The 20,291-nt window shown below is 42.5% G+C and overlaps 3 protein-coding genes across 6 annotated transcripts; all 3 read right to left on the bottom strand.

The window, feature by feature from the left end:
- Nucleotides 1–274: 274 nt before the first annotated feature.
- On the bottom strand, nucleotides 275–2,068 carry LOC141618757 (uncharacterized). Its single transcript, XM_074435838.1, has 2 exons — nucleotides 1,317–2,068; nucleotides 275–1,052 (listed from the first exon to the last, which is right to left on the bottom strand). Exons 1-2 carry the CDS (start codon nucleotides 2,066–2,068, stop codon nucleotides 275–277), a joined length of 1,530 nt encoding a protein of 509 aa, XP_074291939.1.
- A 1,297-nt stretch (nucleotides 2,069–3,365) lies between these two features.
- LOC141623711 (putative LRR receptor-like serine/threonine-protein kinase At1g14390) lies at nucleotides 3,366–20,036 on the bottom strand. Of its 4 annotated transcripts, none has more exons than XM_074439866.1 (5): nucleotides 18,314–20,036; nucleotides 17,751–17,884; nucleotides 17,218–17,649; nucleotides 16,690–16,833; nucleotides 3,366–3,839 (listed from the first exon to the last, which is right to left on the bottom strand). In XM_074439866.1, exons 1-5 carry the CDS (start codon nucleotides 19,584–19,586, stop codon nucleotides 3,642–3,644), a joined length of 2,181 nt encoding a protein of 726 aa, XP_074295967.1. In that variant the 5' UTR covers nucleotides 19,587–20,036; the 3' UTR covers nucleotides 3,366–3,641. The 4 variants fall into 4 exon arrangements, with proteins under 4 accessions (XP_074295967.1, XP_074295966.1, XP_074295969.1 ...); XM_074439865.1 differs by lacking the exon at nucleotides 3,366–3,839 and adding an exon at nucleotides 5,481–5,902; XM_074439868.1 differs by lacking the exon at nucleotides 3,366–3,839 and adding an exon at nucleotides 8,429–9,804.
- Nucleotides 13,568–14,842, bottom strand: LOC141621652 (uncharacterized). The gene is made up of 2 exons (XM_074437989.1): nucleotides 14,461–14,842; nucleotides 13,568–14,382 (listed from the first exon to the last, which is right to left on the bottom strand). Exons 1-2 carry the CDS (start codon nucleotides 14,491–14,493, stop codon nucleotides 14,014–14,016), a joined length of 402 nt encoding a protein of 133 aa, XP_074294090.1. The 5' UTR covers nucleotides 14,494–14,842; the 3' UTR covers nucleotides 13,568–14,013.
- Nucleotides 20,037–20,291: the final 255 nt, after the last annotated feature.

Genomic DNA, 20,291 nt, shown 5'->3' with positions numbered 1-20,291 from the left:
GACCGGAAGGACCTTTCCTTTACCCTTCTCACATTAGATCGACTGACCTACCTTTAGCTGACTTGTGCATCTATCATGATAACTCGACATCCTGGCATATTTCTCTCTCTATTTGATTTCTCTCCTTTTCCATCCCTTACCTTGCCTTCATTAGTTTAGTAACAACAATAAAACCCCAAATTGTGACCGTAGATAGGCTAGAATTGACAAGTAGATAGTGACCGCCTCCCTGTGGAGATCGACCCTACTTACCGCTGACTTCTGTTAGTAGTACTTAGGTATTTATTTTTGGTACTGTAACGACGGTATCAGGGTAAATGTTAGATCTATCGGCTAAGGAGATAACCACATGAGTTGGTTTCAAAGGTCCCAACTTTAGAGACTCATAAAGATAGTGAGGTAAAACATTGATTGAAGCACCCAAATCGAGCATGGCTCTTTGGCACTCCAATTCACCAATGTTGCAAGGAATAGTGAACATGCCCGGATCACCACACTTTTGTGGTAAACGCTTTTGAAACATAGCCGAAACATGTTCACTAGCCTTCACTTTATTCATACTCTTAGCTTTGTTGATCCTCTTAGTAGTGCACAATTCTTTCAAAAACTTAGCATGTTTTGGTATACTACTAAGAAGGTCAAGTAGAGGAATGTTTACCTCCACCTTCCGAAAAATTTTATAGAGGCGTGAGGTCTTCTTATCCATGACCCTTGTGTCATTCAAAGCACTTGGAAAGGGAGCTTGTGGCTCGTATTCCGGAAGTGGTTCATTAACCCTCACTTGCTCGGGTGAAGATGATTTCCCATGTTCCACCACTATTTCAATTTCATCTTCAATCACATCCTCTACTTCATGAACGACCGGAAGTGGCCTTGATTTCTTAGGAGCCTTGGGTGCCTCTACCAACTGTCTACCATTCCTCAATAAAACTGCTTGTGCTTGTTCCTTGGTAGGTGGAGAAATTGTGTGAGAAAGGAGACCCCCTCGTTTATTGGGTTGTTTAGTAAGTGAGTTGAGAATTTGACCCACTTGAGTCTCATGGTTACCAATCCTAGAGTCGGTGAGCCGATTTTGCTAAAGCATGGCGGTTTGAAACTCTATGGTATTGGTTTGAAATTCCCTAGTATTGGCTTACCAGGCTTGGTTTTGTTTTTGCACTGCCACTTGATTCATAGCAAGTGTTTTCATCATATCTTCGAAGGAATTTTGTTATTTGTTTTGATTTTGGTTTGACTTTTGAAATGAAGAGTTTGAGGTTCCTTTTTGGTTTTGATTTTGGTTTCCACCCCACCCAAAATTAGGATGGGCTTTCCACCTCTCATTGTAAGTATTGGAATAGGGGTAAAATTTCCTAAACCCAAGAGCCTTCACTGCTTCACTTGCTTCCTCCGTTTGCAAAGATGGACACCCATCGTTGGGATGGGTTGGATCATTACAAAGACCACAAAATTTCACATGAGATGTACTCCCATTCCCTTTTGCAAGTTCCTTAACCAAGTTGGTAAGAAAATCAACTTTGTCTTCCATATGGTTGGAGCTTTGCTTTGAAGAAGATGCCACACTTGCCTTCTTGACTCTCCTTCCGAAATTCCTAGAACTTCCCACTATTCTTTCAATCAAATCATTTGCCTCTTGGACCGACATGTACTCAATTCCTCCTTGGGTAGTGGCCTTAATCATCCTAGCATCATCCTCAAGGAGTCCACCACAAAAGTTCCAGAGCAAGTCATGATCGGTATACCCATGGTATGGACAGCTAGCAAGACGTTGCTTGAACCTCTCCCAATACTCATACAAGTTCTCCCCATCCATTTGCTCCGCATTACTTATTTCTTTCTTTAGTTGAGAGGAGAGACTAGCGGGAAAATACTTCTCTAAGAAAGCCTTCTTCATGTGGTTCCAAGTAGTAATGCTTCCGGTGGGAAGATAATAAAGCCAATCGTTTGCCGCGTCCTTGAGTGAAAAAGGGAAGGCTCTTAGTTGGAGTTGTTCGTCGGTAACCCCATTAGGCTTCATGCTTGAGCAAACCACGTGGAAATTGTTCAAATGCTTATTGGGATCCTTCATACTCGTTCCATGGAATTGGGGCAATTGGTGGATGAGCCCGGACTTGAGTTCAAATGTGGCATTTTCCGCTAGGGCCGGAAAAGAGATACACAAGGGGACTTATGTAAGGTCCGGAGCGGTGAGTTCTTTGATGGTCCTAGCTCTTGGAGGTTCACGGTCCTCGGCATCCCCCATGATGATGTGTATGGGTTGTGTATCGTTTTCTACAACAAAAAGGGCGTTGTTGGAAAAAGAAGATTGGTTATCTTTCTCTTGGTCTTGTTGGGTTACGGAATTAATTTCTTGAGTAACCGGGATTTCTCTTCTTATACCTCCTCCTAGCCAACCAAGAGTTCTTTGAATTTACGGGTCGTAGGGAAGTAATGTTTCACTTGAATTTCGAGTATGAACCATAAAAGGATCTACACAAGAATCAAACGATCAAAAGGTTCTCACAAGCAAATTTACCAAACACAACTAGTTACTAGACTACTAATCTAATGCAAGCAACTTGACACAACTATTCTAAAAACCAAATAAAAACACTAGCAAAACCGTTACTTTCCCCGGCAACGGCGCCAAAATTTGACATGCCTAAAATATCGCTGCTTAAGACGGCCAAATTAACAATTTATAAGCCACACTTAATACTAATTTAAACTAATTCTAAGATAAGTAAAGTAGTAAGAAGGGAATCATACCCAAGAGAAGGGGGTTTGCAATCGGTTTTCAATTATATTATAAGAACAATTGTGAAGTAATCAACAAACAAGCATGTAATTGGAAGGGGGGGGGGGTGGTTTGGTTTTCAAAAGTAACAAAAGCAAAACACATTCAAATAAGAGTGAGTAGCAAGTAATCAATCAAACAAGTTTTAAAATGAAAATTTATCAAGTTTAAGGAAGACTTAACTCAACTCAATAAAGTGAGACACTTTAGTTGATAAAACCACTCAATCAATCCTTTTAAGTAATGTTATTACCCTATTAGTGAGATTAATTCTCCAAATTCCTTTAATTAAAAGCCAATCACAAGGAAATTACACTTAATAATTGATCCAACTTATTTGTTCCCCTAGTGGAAATCACACACATAAGGTAGATAACAAGAACATGTAGCAATGGAATCTAATAGGTGCAATTACTCACAATGAAATCACAATTAATGAGCAATCACAAATTAATCTCTCAAATGTTAATTAAACCAAGAAGAAATCACATTCATTAGTCTAATAACAAATTGTTGCAAGATGGGATTACAAGGAAATCACACTTAATAAACCCAACAACAATAAATTAAGGAACTTGGCAAGATTAAGTAACAAGGAAATCACACTTAATTACTATAATCAAACAAGGTTTCCAAAATTCAATACAATAAACACAAGAGATTAATAACAATAACACAAATTAAGGAAAGATTAGAGTGTCTTACAACCAAATATTACACCTTTGAGTTGGATTAAGAAGAGGAGATTAGTTCTCCATAATAGATCTCAAACCCAAATTAGATGATAATTCTTCAATTACAACTTGATTAACAAAATTAAGCATAAGATGGTGAATCCCTAATGGTATTCACCTATATTATAGTCCTAGGTTAAAGAGAAAATGATAGGCTTAAGTTGGATGGAGCCCGTAATCAAGAACGCGTAATACCCAGGTAGGGCGCCCAATGTGCTGGATATTCGCTTCAACTTTTTCCTTTGCTTCTTCTCTTGGATGGTTCTTTCCTTGTTCTCTTTTAGCTTGCTTCCATGCGTCACTTGTGACTTATAACCACCCCGAGCTTCCTACAAAACACGATCAAAACCTCCATAACAACTCTACACTCGGAATTGGTTAACAAAGACATAAGTCAAGCAAAACTGCTTCCTAGTGTCACTTATTATGCATAAAACACGGTAAATAGATGGTAAATATATGAGCTTCTCAGTAACGAAGTACATAGAGATCGATTGCCATTTCATACAAACTCATTTGCTGAATCGTACCATATCAACCTCACATGTTTCGTAGTAGTGAGCAAATCGCGGACTTGTGTTACTAAGGCACTTGGAAGAAAAGATTTCGGTATTTGCAGTTCAAGTTGGGCATCAGTTTGCCTAGTGCTCCAACTTAAGGAGTGTGAAAATAATATTGGAGATATTTTGTGTAATATTATAAACTAGACATGATAGGGTGTATGTTTAGTTACCGCAATTATAGGATCATCTTTAGGAAATACTAGAAGGGTTTAGTTTTAGTCGGTTTTGGTATATATGCATAGCCTGTAACCAGGGGCGTCTTAAAACAATCAGAGGCCCGGTGCTGAAAAGGAATATAAGGCCCTAAAAATTACAGTCGAAACTTGGTAGACATGAACATATTAGCAACTAGTAGCACTTACGATAATGCTTAACTAAATTTAATTAGTCATGATTGATCCACAAGCTAATGAAAATAGAAGATTAGAATATCACTGCAACAACATTCAAGAACTCGGCATTACAATTGGCAACTAGCAAGGGCCAGATTCTGGTCAAAATCATCAAATTAACAAAAAATTTCAGGCCCATATAATGAATTAACAAAAACAACATCAATTACAAACTAAAACAATCAAAAACAATCATTAATTATAAATCAAATTTTGGTTGGAAACAGTCAGATTAAGAATCTGACCCGAAATTATTATGAATTAACCAAACTAATCGTGAATCACAAGCGAATTAAAACTAAAACTCATAAAGTTAGAGAGGAATTCCTACCTTATCCTCAGATTATTCTCCTTGGTAAAACTTTCAACTTAAATTGGTGAATTTGGGTTTCTTTCTTAAAAAAATATTAGCTAGATCTTTTATTAGGTGGGTAATTTGATTGACAGAAAAATTGAGAGACTAGAAATAGTGATTATTTGGGAATTTGGAGTTGGAAATCTTAAATGACATATTGGGAAAGAGAGAATTAAGGCTTGAATGCTTGATACATTAAACGTCTTATTGTCAATTTAATTGTAGTTTTAGTCTTAGTTTTTTTTTTTTTTTTTAAACACTGAAGGTTTACGAACTTGGGCCCAAATTTTGGAGGCCCGGTGCACTGGCCCTGGGCTGCCCTGGGTGTTAGACGCCTCTGCCTGTAACATCGATGTTATTCATTCAATCAATATACATACAATCTTCTATATCAATTTATCAAGTTTTTTCACTCCTCGAAAGTAATATATACTAGCTAGCAAGCGCATCGGCTACCAAATTTGCGCTCCTTGGCTCAAAGGTGAGTTTTAAAGTGCGAGAGGCCCTTAAAAGTTTTTTGCACTCCACAGCAATGTTGAAAGAAATTCACGAACTATGAGAAAAAGGGGTGAGCCTATTGAATTGCATTCACAACAATAATGCAATCCAAGGTAATAATGAAACAACCGAGATGGGTAGAACCATAAAGAAGACCAGGCGGAATTGCAAGAAGTTAACTCTTATAAGTGGAGAATAGCTGCACATGTCATAGTCCGAGCTGATAATGAAACAGCATATACATACATACATGATACATGTCAAAGGAATTTATGGCTTTCATTTACATAAAATTGAGTTGAAGACAAAAAACAACATTAAGCTGCACATCATTTATGCGGACCGAGATTTCCACTGTTAAGCGCGAGATTACCACTAGTCGTCCACGCTTGTTGAGCTTGAATCGAGTACTGCAAATGCCATACAACGTCTTCCATTGGAGGACGCTTGGTCGGGTCATTGCAGAGACAGTTAAAGGTGATTTGGGCCGCAGTTTTGACTGATTGGTACGCAAAAGTGCCTCTCATTGCCAGGTCTATTGTCTTCTGAAGTGTTGATGCTGATTCTGCTAAGCTGCTTTCCAACTGTATTGCAAGGAATATAAGCATAAGAGAATAAAGAGAATAAAGAGAGTTTGGGTAAGATTGAATTATTCTGACAAAAAAGCAAGCATATGATTTTTTAATATTATGTAGGACAAACACAACATGTCTTGAACAGGGTTGAGCATTGGAATCAGATTTTCATGAGTCGGAGCATCGGACATTGGATAATCTGGGGTAATTTATGTTGACTAAGACGTTTCGCAGGGTCAACATTCGTATTGATTCTAGGGATTGTTTTGGCTAAAATCTGTATAATAGGTGAAGCCCACTTAATAAGTTGTTAGAGGAATGGGCCGTGAAAGGGAGCATGGTGGAAGGAGAGTCCACGAATGGAAGAAGGTCAAATGGGCTAGGACGCGTGAAAGGAGAGGCAAAGCCCACTAGAAGAGGCGTCCGTGTTTAGGAAAAGACTCAGGGAGAAGCCAGGGAGAAGTCAGGGAGATCAGGGATAATGGAGGGAGACGACGTGTTGTGGAAAGAGTTATTATGGAAGTTATATTCATTTCCATAATCATGGTAGGATACATCTAGGGTTCTTACCCTATAAATAGCAAGGGAAGCAATCGAAGAAGGACATTCAAAATCACACATACACAATACCTCGAGCTAGCAAGATTTACATTACACATCAATTGTATTCATCCTCTCATTAAAAGCTAGTGCAATATTTGGCAGGGTACCATCCCTCCCGCGGTTGTTCCCACATTGGTTTTCCGCGTCACCAAATCTTACGTGTCAATTTACATTCCGTACTTTATTTTTTTATTTGAATATCAAATACAAACGATCAACCAAGCAACCAACGAGTAAGACCGCATTGACCTAATATAGTTAACTTGGTAAAAATCACCTAAACAATTTGGCGCCCACCGTGGGGCATTGTGGTGTCAATCGTTGATAATCTAAGTACACCATGGATAAACAAGTATCAGAAGCCGTGTCAGGGAGTAGTCAACCGTCGTTGCCACCAAACTCTACTCAAAACCCGGCATCAACGGTGTCAACTCAGGCTCCTGGGCACACCTCAAGAATCATACCTACGGCAAAAACTTCTTTGCCTCCCAAAACCCCTGCTGCTGCAACCCAGGCCAAATCAGATAAAGGAACGACAAGCTCGGGCCTCACCCCACCACCCAGTCCCAACGCAAATCTTGCTCGCCGGCGTATAAAACTTTCAGAAGGCCAGGAAAATATGAGAGAAGACCATAAGAAAGCTGAAGCTGAAACAAGGAAAAACGATAGAGAGCTCTGGGCACAGATAGACATTCTGAAGTAGCAATCTGCCACATCATCAAGCAAGGTAGGTGAAGCAAGAGCTCCAGTAGTATATCTAACACAGGGGGCATCAGGCAGCAGGAATCCGCTTCGAAAGATACCAGCTGAACTAGTAACGAGGCTGGATCTAGCTACAGTATCATCAGATGAAAGGATAACCCCGTGATGGTTGGGATACCTCACACCAGATAGCTGGCAGCCAGCCAGCCATGTGGAAACACAGTCAGGTGGCCTTCCTGTGGGTAATCCCATAGCAGCCAACCAGACATCTGGCATAGGGTCCACGCGCGGCCCACAGGAGAACTGGCAGCAGGGAACGCTCGTGACTTCAACCCCATTAGCTGCCACGACGCGTCCGAGTTCTCAAGAGATCGGACCAGGAAGCAGTACATTGAATCAGGTAGCCGATAGGCGAGCTCCAGACTCGGGGAGCATAACTAACCAGCAATACATGGAGTTGAGGGAGATGCTAAGAAGGGTCCCGGGATTGCCACCTCCACTTGAGAAGGCGGCACCTGACAGTTATGCCGACTCACCATTTGTGGACACCATATCCGCCGCAGCCATGCCAAAGGGATTCACAAGTCCTAACATGCCTCTCTTTGATGGCATGACAGATCCCTTTGACCATATAAGCCAGTACAAGCAGAAAATGATGAGAGTGACAGCGGTAGGGCAAGTAAAGGAGGCTTGCATGTGCAAGGGATTTGGATCCACATTGACGGGGCCAACACTTCGATGGTTTGTGAGCCTGCCCAATAGATCGATCTCCACATTTGCTGAATCGGTAAATGCATTTACCCAGCAGTTTGCAAGCAGCCGGAAGCCACAAAAACATGCATGCGACCTATACAGAATCGTCCAGGGAGTAGGAGAAACCATTGGAGAATACAACACCAGATTCAACAATGAAAAAGTGGCAGTTCGGGAATGTGATGTCTCTACAGCAGTGGAAGCCTTCAGGAGGGGCCTCCACCATGACTCCGACCTGTACAAGCAGCTAACTATGCACCCTTGTCATAGCTTTGAACGGAACAAGAAAGCGTACCGCCGAATCGGATTGAGTAAGACATTCTAACCGTCACCGCCTAATACACAAGCGTGTCCAAAGACCTCAGTGTAGAGAAATCAGCCGAGCGATCTACTAGTAAAAGGGATGAAAGATACAGGCCATATGGAAGGGAGTTAACAGGATCGAAGAAAATCAGCAACTCCCTACTCTGGCGGAGTACGGATTCACCACGGGTATCGGAGGAATCCTGAAAGCACTCAGGGAGATGGGAGATGGAGTAAGGTGGCCCAAGCCACCAGTAGAAGGACCGACATGGCGAAAAGATAGCAAGAGAAAGTGTGAATTCCATCGTGACATTGGGCATAACACTGAAGATTGCTACACACTACGAAGGAAGATCAAGCGTTTGTACGAACAGGGAGAACTGAGCCACCTATTACCACGTGGGGGCAAACAGCAGGATAAGATAGGCTCCGCGAAACCTGCAAATCCACCCACATGCACCAAGATAATAAACGTGATAACAGACGGCTCAGATCTAAGTGGATTAACGTACTCAGCGGCTAAAAGGCACACCACGAGCGGGAACATCATGATGCACTCATTATCACCCTGTCAATGGCCAACTGTACAGTCAAGGAAGTCCTAGTAGATACAGGCAGCTCAGTCAACCTGATCATGCTAAAAATCATAGAAAACATGGGGTTTAGTGAGAAGGATTTGCAGAAGAAGATCATCCTGCCGGTAGGATTCAGTGGGGAGACAGCTAACTCACTGGGCGAGATAGTCATCCCAACCTACGTGGGAGGGGTCAACAAGCAGATCAGGTACATGGTCATAGACGGACCCTCCACCTACAACGTCATCCTGGGAAGACCGTGGCTGCACCAAATGAAAGCAGTCCCCTCAACATTTCATCAATGCATAAAATTCCCCACTCCATGGGGAATAGAAATAATACGAGGAGACTAGGAGGAAGCTAGAAGCTGCTACAAGAAAGCACTAAAGTGTACTGCCAGTCCTCCAGCATAGCAATTACAGAAGCAGCTTGTCCAGGACGAGTACATCGAGCCCCCAGCTGAGGAACTAGACCAGATCAACCTGCACAAGCTGCACCCAAAGTGGACTGTGCTAATTGGAGCTGGATGCACAGGAAGCCCGAGGTAACAACTAATCAAATTTTTGCAGGCTAACGTGGATTGCTTTGCATGGTCACATGACGACATGATAGGAATAAACCCATCCATCATAACACATAAACTCAGTGTGGACCTGAAATACAAACCCATCTAGTAGAGGCGAAGAAATTTTGCAGCTGAAAGGAATAAGGTGATTAATCAGGAAGTAGACAGCCTTCTGGTAGCAAAGAAGATAACAGAAGTAAAATATCCAGAATGGCTATCCAACGTGGTAGAGGTGCCTAAGAATAATGGAAAATGGAGAGTATGCGTGGACTTCACTGATCTCAATAAGGCATGCCCTAAAGATCCCTTCCCGCTACCTCATATTGATGCAATGGTGGATGCGAAAGCTGGACATGAAATGCTGATATTCCTGGACGCTTAGAGTGGCTATAATCAAATCAAGATGAATCCTGCAGATCAAGAGAAAACAGCATTCATGTCAGGAAGAGGAATATATTGTTACATTGTCATGTTATTCGGCCTGAAAAATGCAGGTTCCACATATCAGAGACTGGTCAACCGCATGTTCAAAGAGCAGATAGGGAGAACTATGGAGGTATATATTGACGACATGGTGGTGAAATCAGAGAAAGCTACAGATCACATGCGCCACCTGGCAGAAACATTCAACACCCTGAGGGAGTACAAAATGAAGCTAAATCCATCCAAAAGCACCTTTGGGGTATCCTCTTACAAATTCTTAGGCTACATTGTAACTCAGAGGGGAATAGAAGCCAGCATCGAGCAGATCAAGGCTATGTTGCAGTTGGAGTCACCTGAAAAACCAAAGGACATTCAGAGACTACCTGGTAAGGTAACAGCTTTAAACAGGTTCATCTCAAGGTCCTCAGACAAATGCAGGCTATTCTACAACATACTAAGAAAGAGCCAGAAGTTTGAGTGGACTGCAGACCACGAGCAAACATTCATGAAGCTGAAGCATTATCTCAGCAACCCACCGTTGCTGTCAAAACCGGAGCCAGAAGAACCACTGTTCCTCTACCTAGCCGTCACCGAGGTAGCAGGGAGCGCTGTCCTAGTCAAAGAACAGGAGAAGGAACAGAGGCCATTCTATTATGTAAGCAAGTCACATCTCTCGAAAAATTAGTTCTTGCTCTGGTAGTAGCATCTTATAAGCTGCGCCCCTATTTTGAGTCCCACACCATACATGTTGTGACCAACTACCCGCTGAAGTCCGTCATGAGGAAACTTGAGCTATCAGGCAGAATGTCAAAGTGGTTTGTACACCTTAGTGGGTATGATATCCAATATGACCCCAGAACAGCGATCAAATCACAAGCACTGGCAGACTTTGTCTCGGACTTTAGCCCAGCCATTCAAAATCTGGCAGACGAGAAAGTCTTAACCTTAGAAGAGGGCAGGGGAATAGAGGTCTGGCAGATGCACATCGACGGAGCCTCCAATCAGAGGGGAGCGGGTGTAAGGTTAATCCTACGGTCACCAGAGGGAGATCTGATAGCACAGGCAGTAAGGTGTGAATTCAAGGCAACTAATAACGAAGCAGAATACGAGGCTTTGATACTAGGAATGCAGGTGGCTCTGGACTTGGGGCTCAGCAACCTGCACATATCTAGCGATTCCTTCCTAATAGTCAACCATGTGAACGGCGAGTTCATAGCGAAAGACTCAAAAATGATCGCATATTTAGAGGTAGCAAAGGAGTTAAAACAAAAATTCAAAACTTGCAAGCTCAAACAGATTCCCAGAGATCAAAATGTAGAAGCAGATGCCTTACCAACTCTGGGGGCAACATTCAAACCGACGGAACTATCCAGCATTCCCATTGCCCACATGCTGGAACCTTCTATCCAAAAGGTAGACGAAATAGACAGAGGAGAATTGGAGGATCAGCAAGATGAATTGGGAATTCGGACAGCTACGGAAGCCGAGGGAAACTCACAGCCAACTGACCAGCTATCCGATCAACAACTTATACAACAGATGATGATCGGGATTGGCGGACGCCCTACCTAGACTGGCTGCGTCATAACAAGCTGCCAGACGATAAGAAGGAAGTAAGAGGCTTCAGAATGAAAGCCTCCAGATTTATATTGATTGATGATATACTCTTCAGGAAGTCCGTGGCAGGTCCCTAACTTGCGATACCTGGACAAGCAGGAAGCACAAACCGTGTTACATGCTCTCCACAGTGGTGAATGTGGAAACCATGCAGGGGGCAGGACTCTGTCAAACAAAGCTCTCAGACAAGGTTACTTCTGGCCCACAATGAGGGCAGATGCAGCAGAATATGCCCGTAAGTGTGACGCCTGCCAGCGTTCAGCACCAATGATCCATCAGCTAGCAGAACCCTTACACCCAATCATTTCTCCCTGGCCATTCATGACATGAGGAATGGACATAGTAGGCCCTCTACCTAGAGCCACAGGGAACAGAATATGGATGCTGGCGATGACAAATTACTTCTCCAAATGGATAGAGGCAGAAGCATTCACAGAAGTGAAAGACAAACAGGTCATCGCTTTCATAAAACGCAATATCATCTGCAGATTTGGCATCCCATCAGAAATCATATGTGACAATGGCTCACAGTTCATCTCCAACGATGCTGAGGGATACTGCGCCAGATGGAACATCACCCTGCAAAAATCAGCACCCAGGACTACAAAGTCTAACGGGCAAGCTGAGTCTAGTAACAAAATTATCATGGATAATCTGAGGAGGAGGTTACAGGAGTTAGGACGAAAGTGGACAGATGAATTGCCACTGGTTATGGTCAGACAGAACGACGCCAAAGATAGCAACAGGCCAAACATCCTTCAGCCTGGTATTTGGTGCGGAAGCAGTCATTCCCTCGAAAGTTTTGGTTCCCACCCACAGATATGGATGTATGACAGGGGAGCTAAACAATACAGAGATGGTCAGGAGTCTGGACACAGTAGATGAGCTGCGAGCAAGCGCAAAGATACGTCTAGTTGCCTACAAGCAGTTTGTAGCCATGAGCTACAACAAAAATGTGAAAGTCAAGCTCCTGGAGGTAGGAGACCTGGTTCTCCGTGAAGTGTTTCAGAACACTAAAAATCGAAAGGCATGCAAATTCGCCTACAAATTGGAAGGACCATACCAGATAGAAGGAGTTGTTGGCCATGGTGCATACATACTGATGACTATGGACGATCAAATCATACAACGCCCATGGAACATACTTCACCTGAAGATATATTACTTTTAATAATAAGTAGATTTTAGCTTACAAAGTAATGTACTATGAAAAGCCAAATTATTTTAAAATAAAAAGAAGAAACCGGTAGTAGGCATACTACCAATTTCGTGACCTTTTCTGATACCTCTGTTTCTTTCAATTTTCAAATAACTATTGGAGTGGTGTGGTATGACAGCTTCCTGGGCCCACAATTGCTCTGGTACCCCATGAGATGGCGTCAGGTACTTCACATCACCCGGATAGGCTTTTCTGCTTTAAGGCTTCTCTAAGTGCGTCACTCTGGATCCTAATGTCTATGGTACGTTGAAAGTGTATCTAGCAGGACTGTCAACTACCAACGCGGGGTGACAAGGCACGTGGCACTCCAACATGCCTAACCTACTTTCTCCACTAGGAGCACCCTCACCAAAGGATCATGGAACATACGAAAGGGAGCCCAGTTGTGGCTAAAACGCTTACCCGACTACCCCGATACCACCCCCTGGACGTAGCTCGCACTAATCGCAATTAATCAGGGCCCCAGCATGCATGCACACATATATGGAACGTAGGGATATCTGAGCTACCAGAATCCTGCAGCGTCCCATTGGTCCTAGAATGACGATAAACTTGCCTAAATTACGCCCATGTTGACTCTAAAATATGATGAACACACCTTGCGTCATGAACAAGGTTAAGTAGTCAAAATTGCGGCATACGCCTAAATCAATCCTCAGATTGACACGGCAGCTAGCTGAGTCTAAATCAGCCTTTTCAGGCTGACACGACTGGTCTAAAGCAGCCTTTAAGGTTGACACGACCACCCCTTCTTATAATGCGGCACATGCCTAAATCGGTCAAATAGACCGACACGACAATGAGGCCCCGAGTCGACCTCCTCAGGATGACATGACTCGCCTAAATCAGCCAGCAGGCTGACACGGCAACTACCTGAGCTAAGAAAATCAAAATTTAGCACACAAGATGTAATTAGAACTTGCCAAACTAGGGCAAGGGGCATTCCAAAATCTGGCCAAAAATATGGCCTCAAAGTTTAATCGCCACCATGGCGAGCTACCAGGAAAAGTGTTTAAAAATATTACAAGTCTGCCACCAAAGAGCCAGACTACCAAAACGTTCACTAATAAAAGGAAAAAACTTCTTAATTGTCGATCACATTAATGAACTCCACAACTGGCATCTTTTCTGCCTCCTCCTGCTGACCATCTATTTCAGGTACGGGACCAGATTGCACACCCTCAGCTACCACAGCTTCCCGAGCTCCGTCAGCAGCATCCTGGGGCAACCCAGCATCCTCAGCAGCAGCTTGCTCAGCCAGCGTAGGAGAATTCATTTCGCCAACTTCGGGCATCAGGATGCTCAGGTCAGGTTGCACCGGGTACAGGGTCTCCAACTGCCTCTCTTCTTTTTCAATAGCTTATAGAGTTGGAGGCTCCTCAAGGGCAGCACGCATTCCGCTGATCTTTCCCCGCCAGGTAGCATAGGCAACAATGTTTGAGGCCAGGGTAATCAGCTCACTGATCCTCTCCTCAGAGCGCTTCAAGGAGTCAGAGAATGTGGTGCAAACCTCCTGGGTGCGAGCCAGCTGATAAGCTCCTTCATTCAGCTTCTTCTTTGTGCCAGCTAGATCTTCCTTCAGCTCAGCCACCTGTCCCCTCAAATCAGCGCGCTGCTTCCCTAGATCAGCGACGGACCCAGCCAGCTCCCTGTTCTTGGCGCTAGAAGCACGGCTGGTGGTCTGCACTATATTGATCATCTTCCTGTTGTAGAGAGCAGACTGGAGGGCCTGGGGGCAAGGAAAGTCGAAGTTAGCAGGTATTGAAGATAAGAAACTTAGAACAGGTGGAGGACGAAGGATATTCACCATGAAAGCATTGTGCACATCGTTCTCAGCCATCTCCTCGGGACCAAACTCCGAGAAAGCGTCAACCAGAGGAGGGAAGAGCAATTGGTCAATTTCAGGCCAGTATGGCACCTTGTCAATATTTCCAAAGCCCTCCGGAAAATGGGCGATTATGCCACCGCTAGCAGAAGCACGAGAGCTGGCACGAGGACTAGGCGGATGACGAGACAGTGGGCTGACCTCTAGAGGTTCAGTCCGAGCAGAGCTGGAATGAGTAGGAGGTGACTGGAAAGAGGCAGTAGGGGCGCTCCTCTTGGAAGCAGACGCCACGTCAGGACTCACAGCGGACCTTTTTCTTTTAGCACTCTGGAGAATGGCCTCCAAATGGTCGACTTTTGAACCTGTAAGTAGTCATCATTTCAGGTGTCAGGAAGGGTTAGACAGCCGACAAGGTTGCACACAAGTAAAGAAGACTTTAGGCGACTTTTAGGAAGACATGCTTTGTGGGCGATTGCGGGGGTGGAGGAAGAAGCGGTGAATATCCGAGCAAAGATCGGGACCTTCCTCTCGCTCAGAGGAATGCAGAACAGTTTGTTGCGAGCAGGGATCGGGGAACCAATGCGGGTTAGGTAGCAGGGACCTGCATGAAAACGAGAGAGTAAGCCAGTAAGCATTGAGATGAACAAGCCAGGCGTCAGGAAAGCTACTTACTTGAAGTAATAATCCATTTTCTCGAAGATATAGTCAGCAGGCGGCTGGATAGAAGCCTTCCTCACATAGAAGAAGTCCTCAAACCATTTCTCGTCCCTGGACTTAGACACATGCTTGAAGGGAGTCTCACCGAACCCGGAGAGAGAATCGCCCCTCCCGGGGACCTGATATCATACATATGGGCCAAATTGCCCAGAGACATGGAGTTGCCAGAGTTCTGACATGCAGCTAAAGAGTAGAGGAGAACCCTCCCAACGGTGGCCGAGATTTGTGCCATAGCAAAGTTGTTGGTAAAGATGAAGTCTTGGATAAGTTTCGGATAGGGGAAACGGAGGCCGTACCTAAATGGGTATAAATAAAAACAAACCCACCCTGGACGGATAGCATCAGCCTTTTGACCCGGTTCAGGGATAGCTATCTCAACCCCATCACCAAGGCCGAGCATACCCTTGATTAGGGGAATATCGGCGGGGTCGTATGAGTCACGGTCGTGGGGGTGAGTAAAAGATTTCGCGAAGGAAAAAGACGGGTCCGGATTCCGGTCGATTGGGGTAGAGGATGAAGAGGCTTGTCGGGTCTTTCCCATGATTGAAAAGAGAAAAGAAAGGAGGAGAGGAAGGAGTACCTGGTGAAGTGGCGGTGGTGAGAGCCCAAGAGAACCGGCGTGGAATGCAAAAGGGAAAGATGGGAATAAGGGGAAGAGTTTTTTGGGGAAATAATGGAAGTGAGTAAATGAAGTAAGGAGGGAGTTGAGATTATAAAGGAAGAGAGAGAGGAGCGCGAGAAATGAGGAGGGCGACGAGTAATGATGAGTGTGCATGGGAGGAAGTGTAAATGACGGCTTAGGGTTTTAAATAATAAACTACGTAAATTCCTTGTTCGACACCTCGAAGCGTACCTCGCAAGGAATTGGGGGGAAACTGTTTGGCCTAAAATCTGTATAATAGGTGAAGCCTACTTAATAAGTTGTTAGAGGAATGAGCCGTGAAAGGGAGCATGGTGGAAGGAGAGTCCACGGATGGAAGAAGGTCAAATGGGCTAGGACGCGTGAAAGGAGAGGCAAAGCCCACTAGGAGAGGCGTCCGTGTTTAGGAAAAGACTCAGGGAGAAGTTAGGGAAATCAGGGAGAATTGAGGGAGACGACGTGTTATGGAAAGAGTTATTATGAAAGTTATATTCCTTTCCATAATCATGGTAGGATACATCTAGGGTTCTTACCCTATAAATAGCAAGGGAAGCAATCGAAGAAGGACATTCAAGATCACACATACACAATACCTCGAGCTAGCAAGATTTACATTACGCATCAATTGTATTCATCCTCTCATTAAAAGCTAGTGCAATATTTGGCAGGGTAGCGTCCCTCCCGCGGTTGTTCCCACATTGGGTTTTCCGCGTCACCAAATCTTACGTGTCAATTTACATTCCGTACTTTATTTCTTTATTTGAATATCAAATACAAACGATCAACCAAGCAACCAACGAGTAAGACCACATCGACCTAATACAAAAATAGTCTAAAAGGAAGGGCTAAATTACCTGTAGCTTGAGTTCATCCACTTGGTTTTCGGATGTGAGCTGTTTACCTGTTAACAGCTCTAGCATGATCACTCCCAGTTTGTATAGGTCTTCCTTTTCTGAGTTTTCTGAAGTTAAAACTTTTTCACCATTTGGATTCTCTACCTGTATGTTTTGATAGAAGCAATAAGATAACAAATCATGTGATTAGTCATAATCTTAGCTGAAATATTAGCATGATTCCAAATGATGCCAAAAGTGTGTAAGATAAATATTAGCACCATTAATCATAGTATAAATTAAATAGGGTCGCGACACACTTTTTCAACCCTTTGTAAGGACTTTTAAGGCTGCCACAACCATATCTTGACACATTTAGACTAGGCAAAACTAGCATGAATGATTTAACCTTGAACTCAAATTAGACGAGAAACCTAAATTTACTCAAACCAACCCCTAGTTACCAATTAATCTGCATCAACAAAAACCATATGTTACGAATCAAATCAACCTCTTTTATTTGATTAAGGATGCAGCATGCATGATTACCTTGAATGGCAAGGGAATTTTATAATTACTGAGTTTTGGAGTTAGACAATCATCAAGCAAGATATTCTCCATCTTCAAATCATTGCCAAAAACCGCAGGTAGCATTCCAGTGTGCAGGAAATGAACACCTCTTGCAATTCCCATTGAGATAGTCATTCTCTGAGGCCATTTTAGCCTATCCTTCCTTCTCCAATCTACCAAATGTTCTCTCAATGATCCGTTGGCTACATGCTCCACCACGACAAAGATCGTACAGCCCTTTCTACGGTCCTGACACATGACACAATGTCCAAGTACACTCGACAAATTTGGATGTCGTAACTGTGAAATTACTTCCATATGCTGTTTCAAACTCTTGATTGAATGCTTCTCTTTACTTTTTATGCATTTAATTAACACTGCTGATCCATCCGGTAGTAAACCTTTGTAGACCTGTACAAATGACACTTTTAACTCTTAGCTGACCATTCTTTTGTAACTCCTAAGTCCTAACCTTCTTCTGTTTTGAAACATGAATTTAGAGATTTTTTTACCTGTCCCTGAGATCCTTCTGTGACCAGGTTTACTTGGTCAAAATTGTTGGTTGCTTCTTCAAGTTCTTCTATGGTGAATGAATGGTATGGTGGAAGCCCTATTGTTGGCATTCTCATTGATCTTGCCACATAATCTGTAATAATCAAATAAAAGAGGTTATGTACGAAACAAAATGGTCAACGTCAAAAATGATCGTTCTAAAATGGTCATTGGAACGCTATAAATTATACTGTAGTAATTTTTTTTTAATACATACAGTAATTATAAAACTGTATAACTCGACCAAGCAACTATCACTTGAGAATAAACTTCAATGGCCTTAGTTGGGGTCATAAACAATGATATCTAACCATTAATGGAATTCAACATAACACACCAAAAGTACTACTCCATTAAAAAGTTATCTATCTTTGTGGGTAGCAAGTACAAGAACAAATAACTTTATTAAGTGGTGTAATAGGTTATAGGTTGCATGGATATGAATCTAACAATAGAAAATTCAGTTAGTCCCGAAATAATTTATAGAAGAAAACTTGTCGTGAAAAAGAGAGAAATTTCTTACTGCTTGTTTCAATGATTGGCGAAGGGCGAGTAGGTAATTTCCTACAAACAGATTTATCATTTTTGTTGTTAAGAACTTGATCAGAATTCCTTCTCTTGCAAATAACCCAGATTAGAGAACAAAGAGTCCCAAATATCAATATAGTCCCACCAATAACACCAAAAATAAGGCCTAATTTAACCCCACAAACTTTCTGGTTTTCTACTGCACTCCCCTTTTTAACTGGAGGAATCACAGCTATAGCTTGTCTTTGACAAAACTTTACTGGGTGCTGAAATTCTGACTCAGAAAGACAATTCCAGTCACTAAAAACCCTTCTATACTTGGATGAATCTGATCCAATACACTTGGGAAGGTTCCCAATCAACAGATTTTTCGATATGTCGACTAACCAAAGTCGCTTTCCACACCCTGTGTTCTCAGGTAACTCTCCTGTTAGTTGATTATCAGCCAAGTTTAGGTACCAAAGTGAAGGTAAGGAGAGCACAAATGGTGGTATAAGACCCACAAGATTGTTTGAGGAAAGATCAAATCTTTGGATTTGAATCATGTTTTTCATTTGAGTAGGAGGAATTGGAGACCTTATGGAATTATTTCTTAATATGATGCTGATTAAATTTGTTCCTAATGCAGGGAAATTCGGACCGATTTGATTATTGCTTAACTCTACCTCTTCAAGGTTTGTTAGTGAGCTTAAATCAGGAACACTCCCATTGATCAAATTATTGGCCAAAACAAGACTTTTGAGGGATATCATGGAGGATATTTCTTCTGGGATTTCACCATAAATGAAATTTGAACTGATATTCAACATTTCAAGAGACCTAAAGCGGTCGATTTTGGCAGGAAGAGTCCCCCAAATGCCTAATGAGACTAAAGACACTTTTTTCAAGCTAGTGAGTTCTGTTAAAACAGTAAACAAAGAATCAATGGAAAATTTCTGAGATAAAGTTTGCGGAGAAACGGACAAGTTTCCTGAAGGTATTGGTTTTGGAGAATCATATGGAGAAGTTTTGTTCCCAATGACCGTTAATTCTGTTATATGCCCATTTGAACAGACCAATATGACAGAAGATGTTGGTTGAAGAAAGCAGAAATCAGTCCAGTTTTGCCATGATTCAAGTGTATCTGGAAATTCAAGCTGTTGTTGAAGTTGAAGAAGGATTCTTTGTTCTGATGAACTTGATTGTGCTTTTGATACATGAATTATTCCAATAAAAATCAAAGCAGTAATGCAGAAACTGACACCAACCCACAAATTCAAAGCTTTCATCCCTTTTGTCTTTGTGTATCTTGCTCTTTGTGAGAGACGGATTTTGTCCGTCTTCAATGACAATTTGTGCTAGAGCAAAGCTTTGAAAAGAAAAAAGAGATCAAAAAATTGAGAGTTTTGGTACTAAGACTTTGATGAATAGTTTAAGAATGGAACAAATACCAAGAGTAAATGAGAAAAAATAGCTGATAGTAATGAGTCAACTGACTACAGCTGAATAGCTGATAGTATACTATATGGACATTAAATGCTATGTTTACTTACAGAAGAAACATGGAGGGATACTGCTACAGTAGTGTAAAATAGAGTAAAAGGAGTTTGAATTCTTAAAATAATGCAAAAGAACAAATGAAGAGCAGACTGAATAACACATAACAGAGTTAAATGAGTTGGTTTGACACTCTGTCATTGCACTAAAGAAACACACATTTTTTAAAGTTCTCACCCTCACTTCTCAGCAGTCAGCACCATAGTCTACTACTCCGTATACTTTGTGATAGTCCCCTCTGCATTTTTTTAACAATTTTTTAAAGCACAAAATCTCATTGAAGACGGCACGTATCCGTCATTTTGGAGTGACGGATACCATTTTCTCTCACAATTGACCCAAATAGAGGAGAGAGGGAAGAACATGGGGTGGCCCCACCTTGTCCCCCCTATCCTTTTTGTGAGTGACATTATCCGTCACTTGCTCCGACCCGTCTT

The sequence above is a fragment of the Silene latifolia genome, chromosome X (assembly GCF_048544455.1).
Source record: "Silene latifolia isolate original U9 population chromosome X, ASM4854445v1, whole genome shotgun sequence".
Lineage (NCBI taxonomy): Eukaryota > Viridiplantae > Streptophyta > Magnoliopsida > Caryophyllales > Caryophyllaceae > Silene > Silene latifolia.
This window is presented reverse-complemented; position numbering and strand designations above follow the sequence as displayed.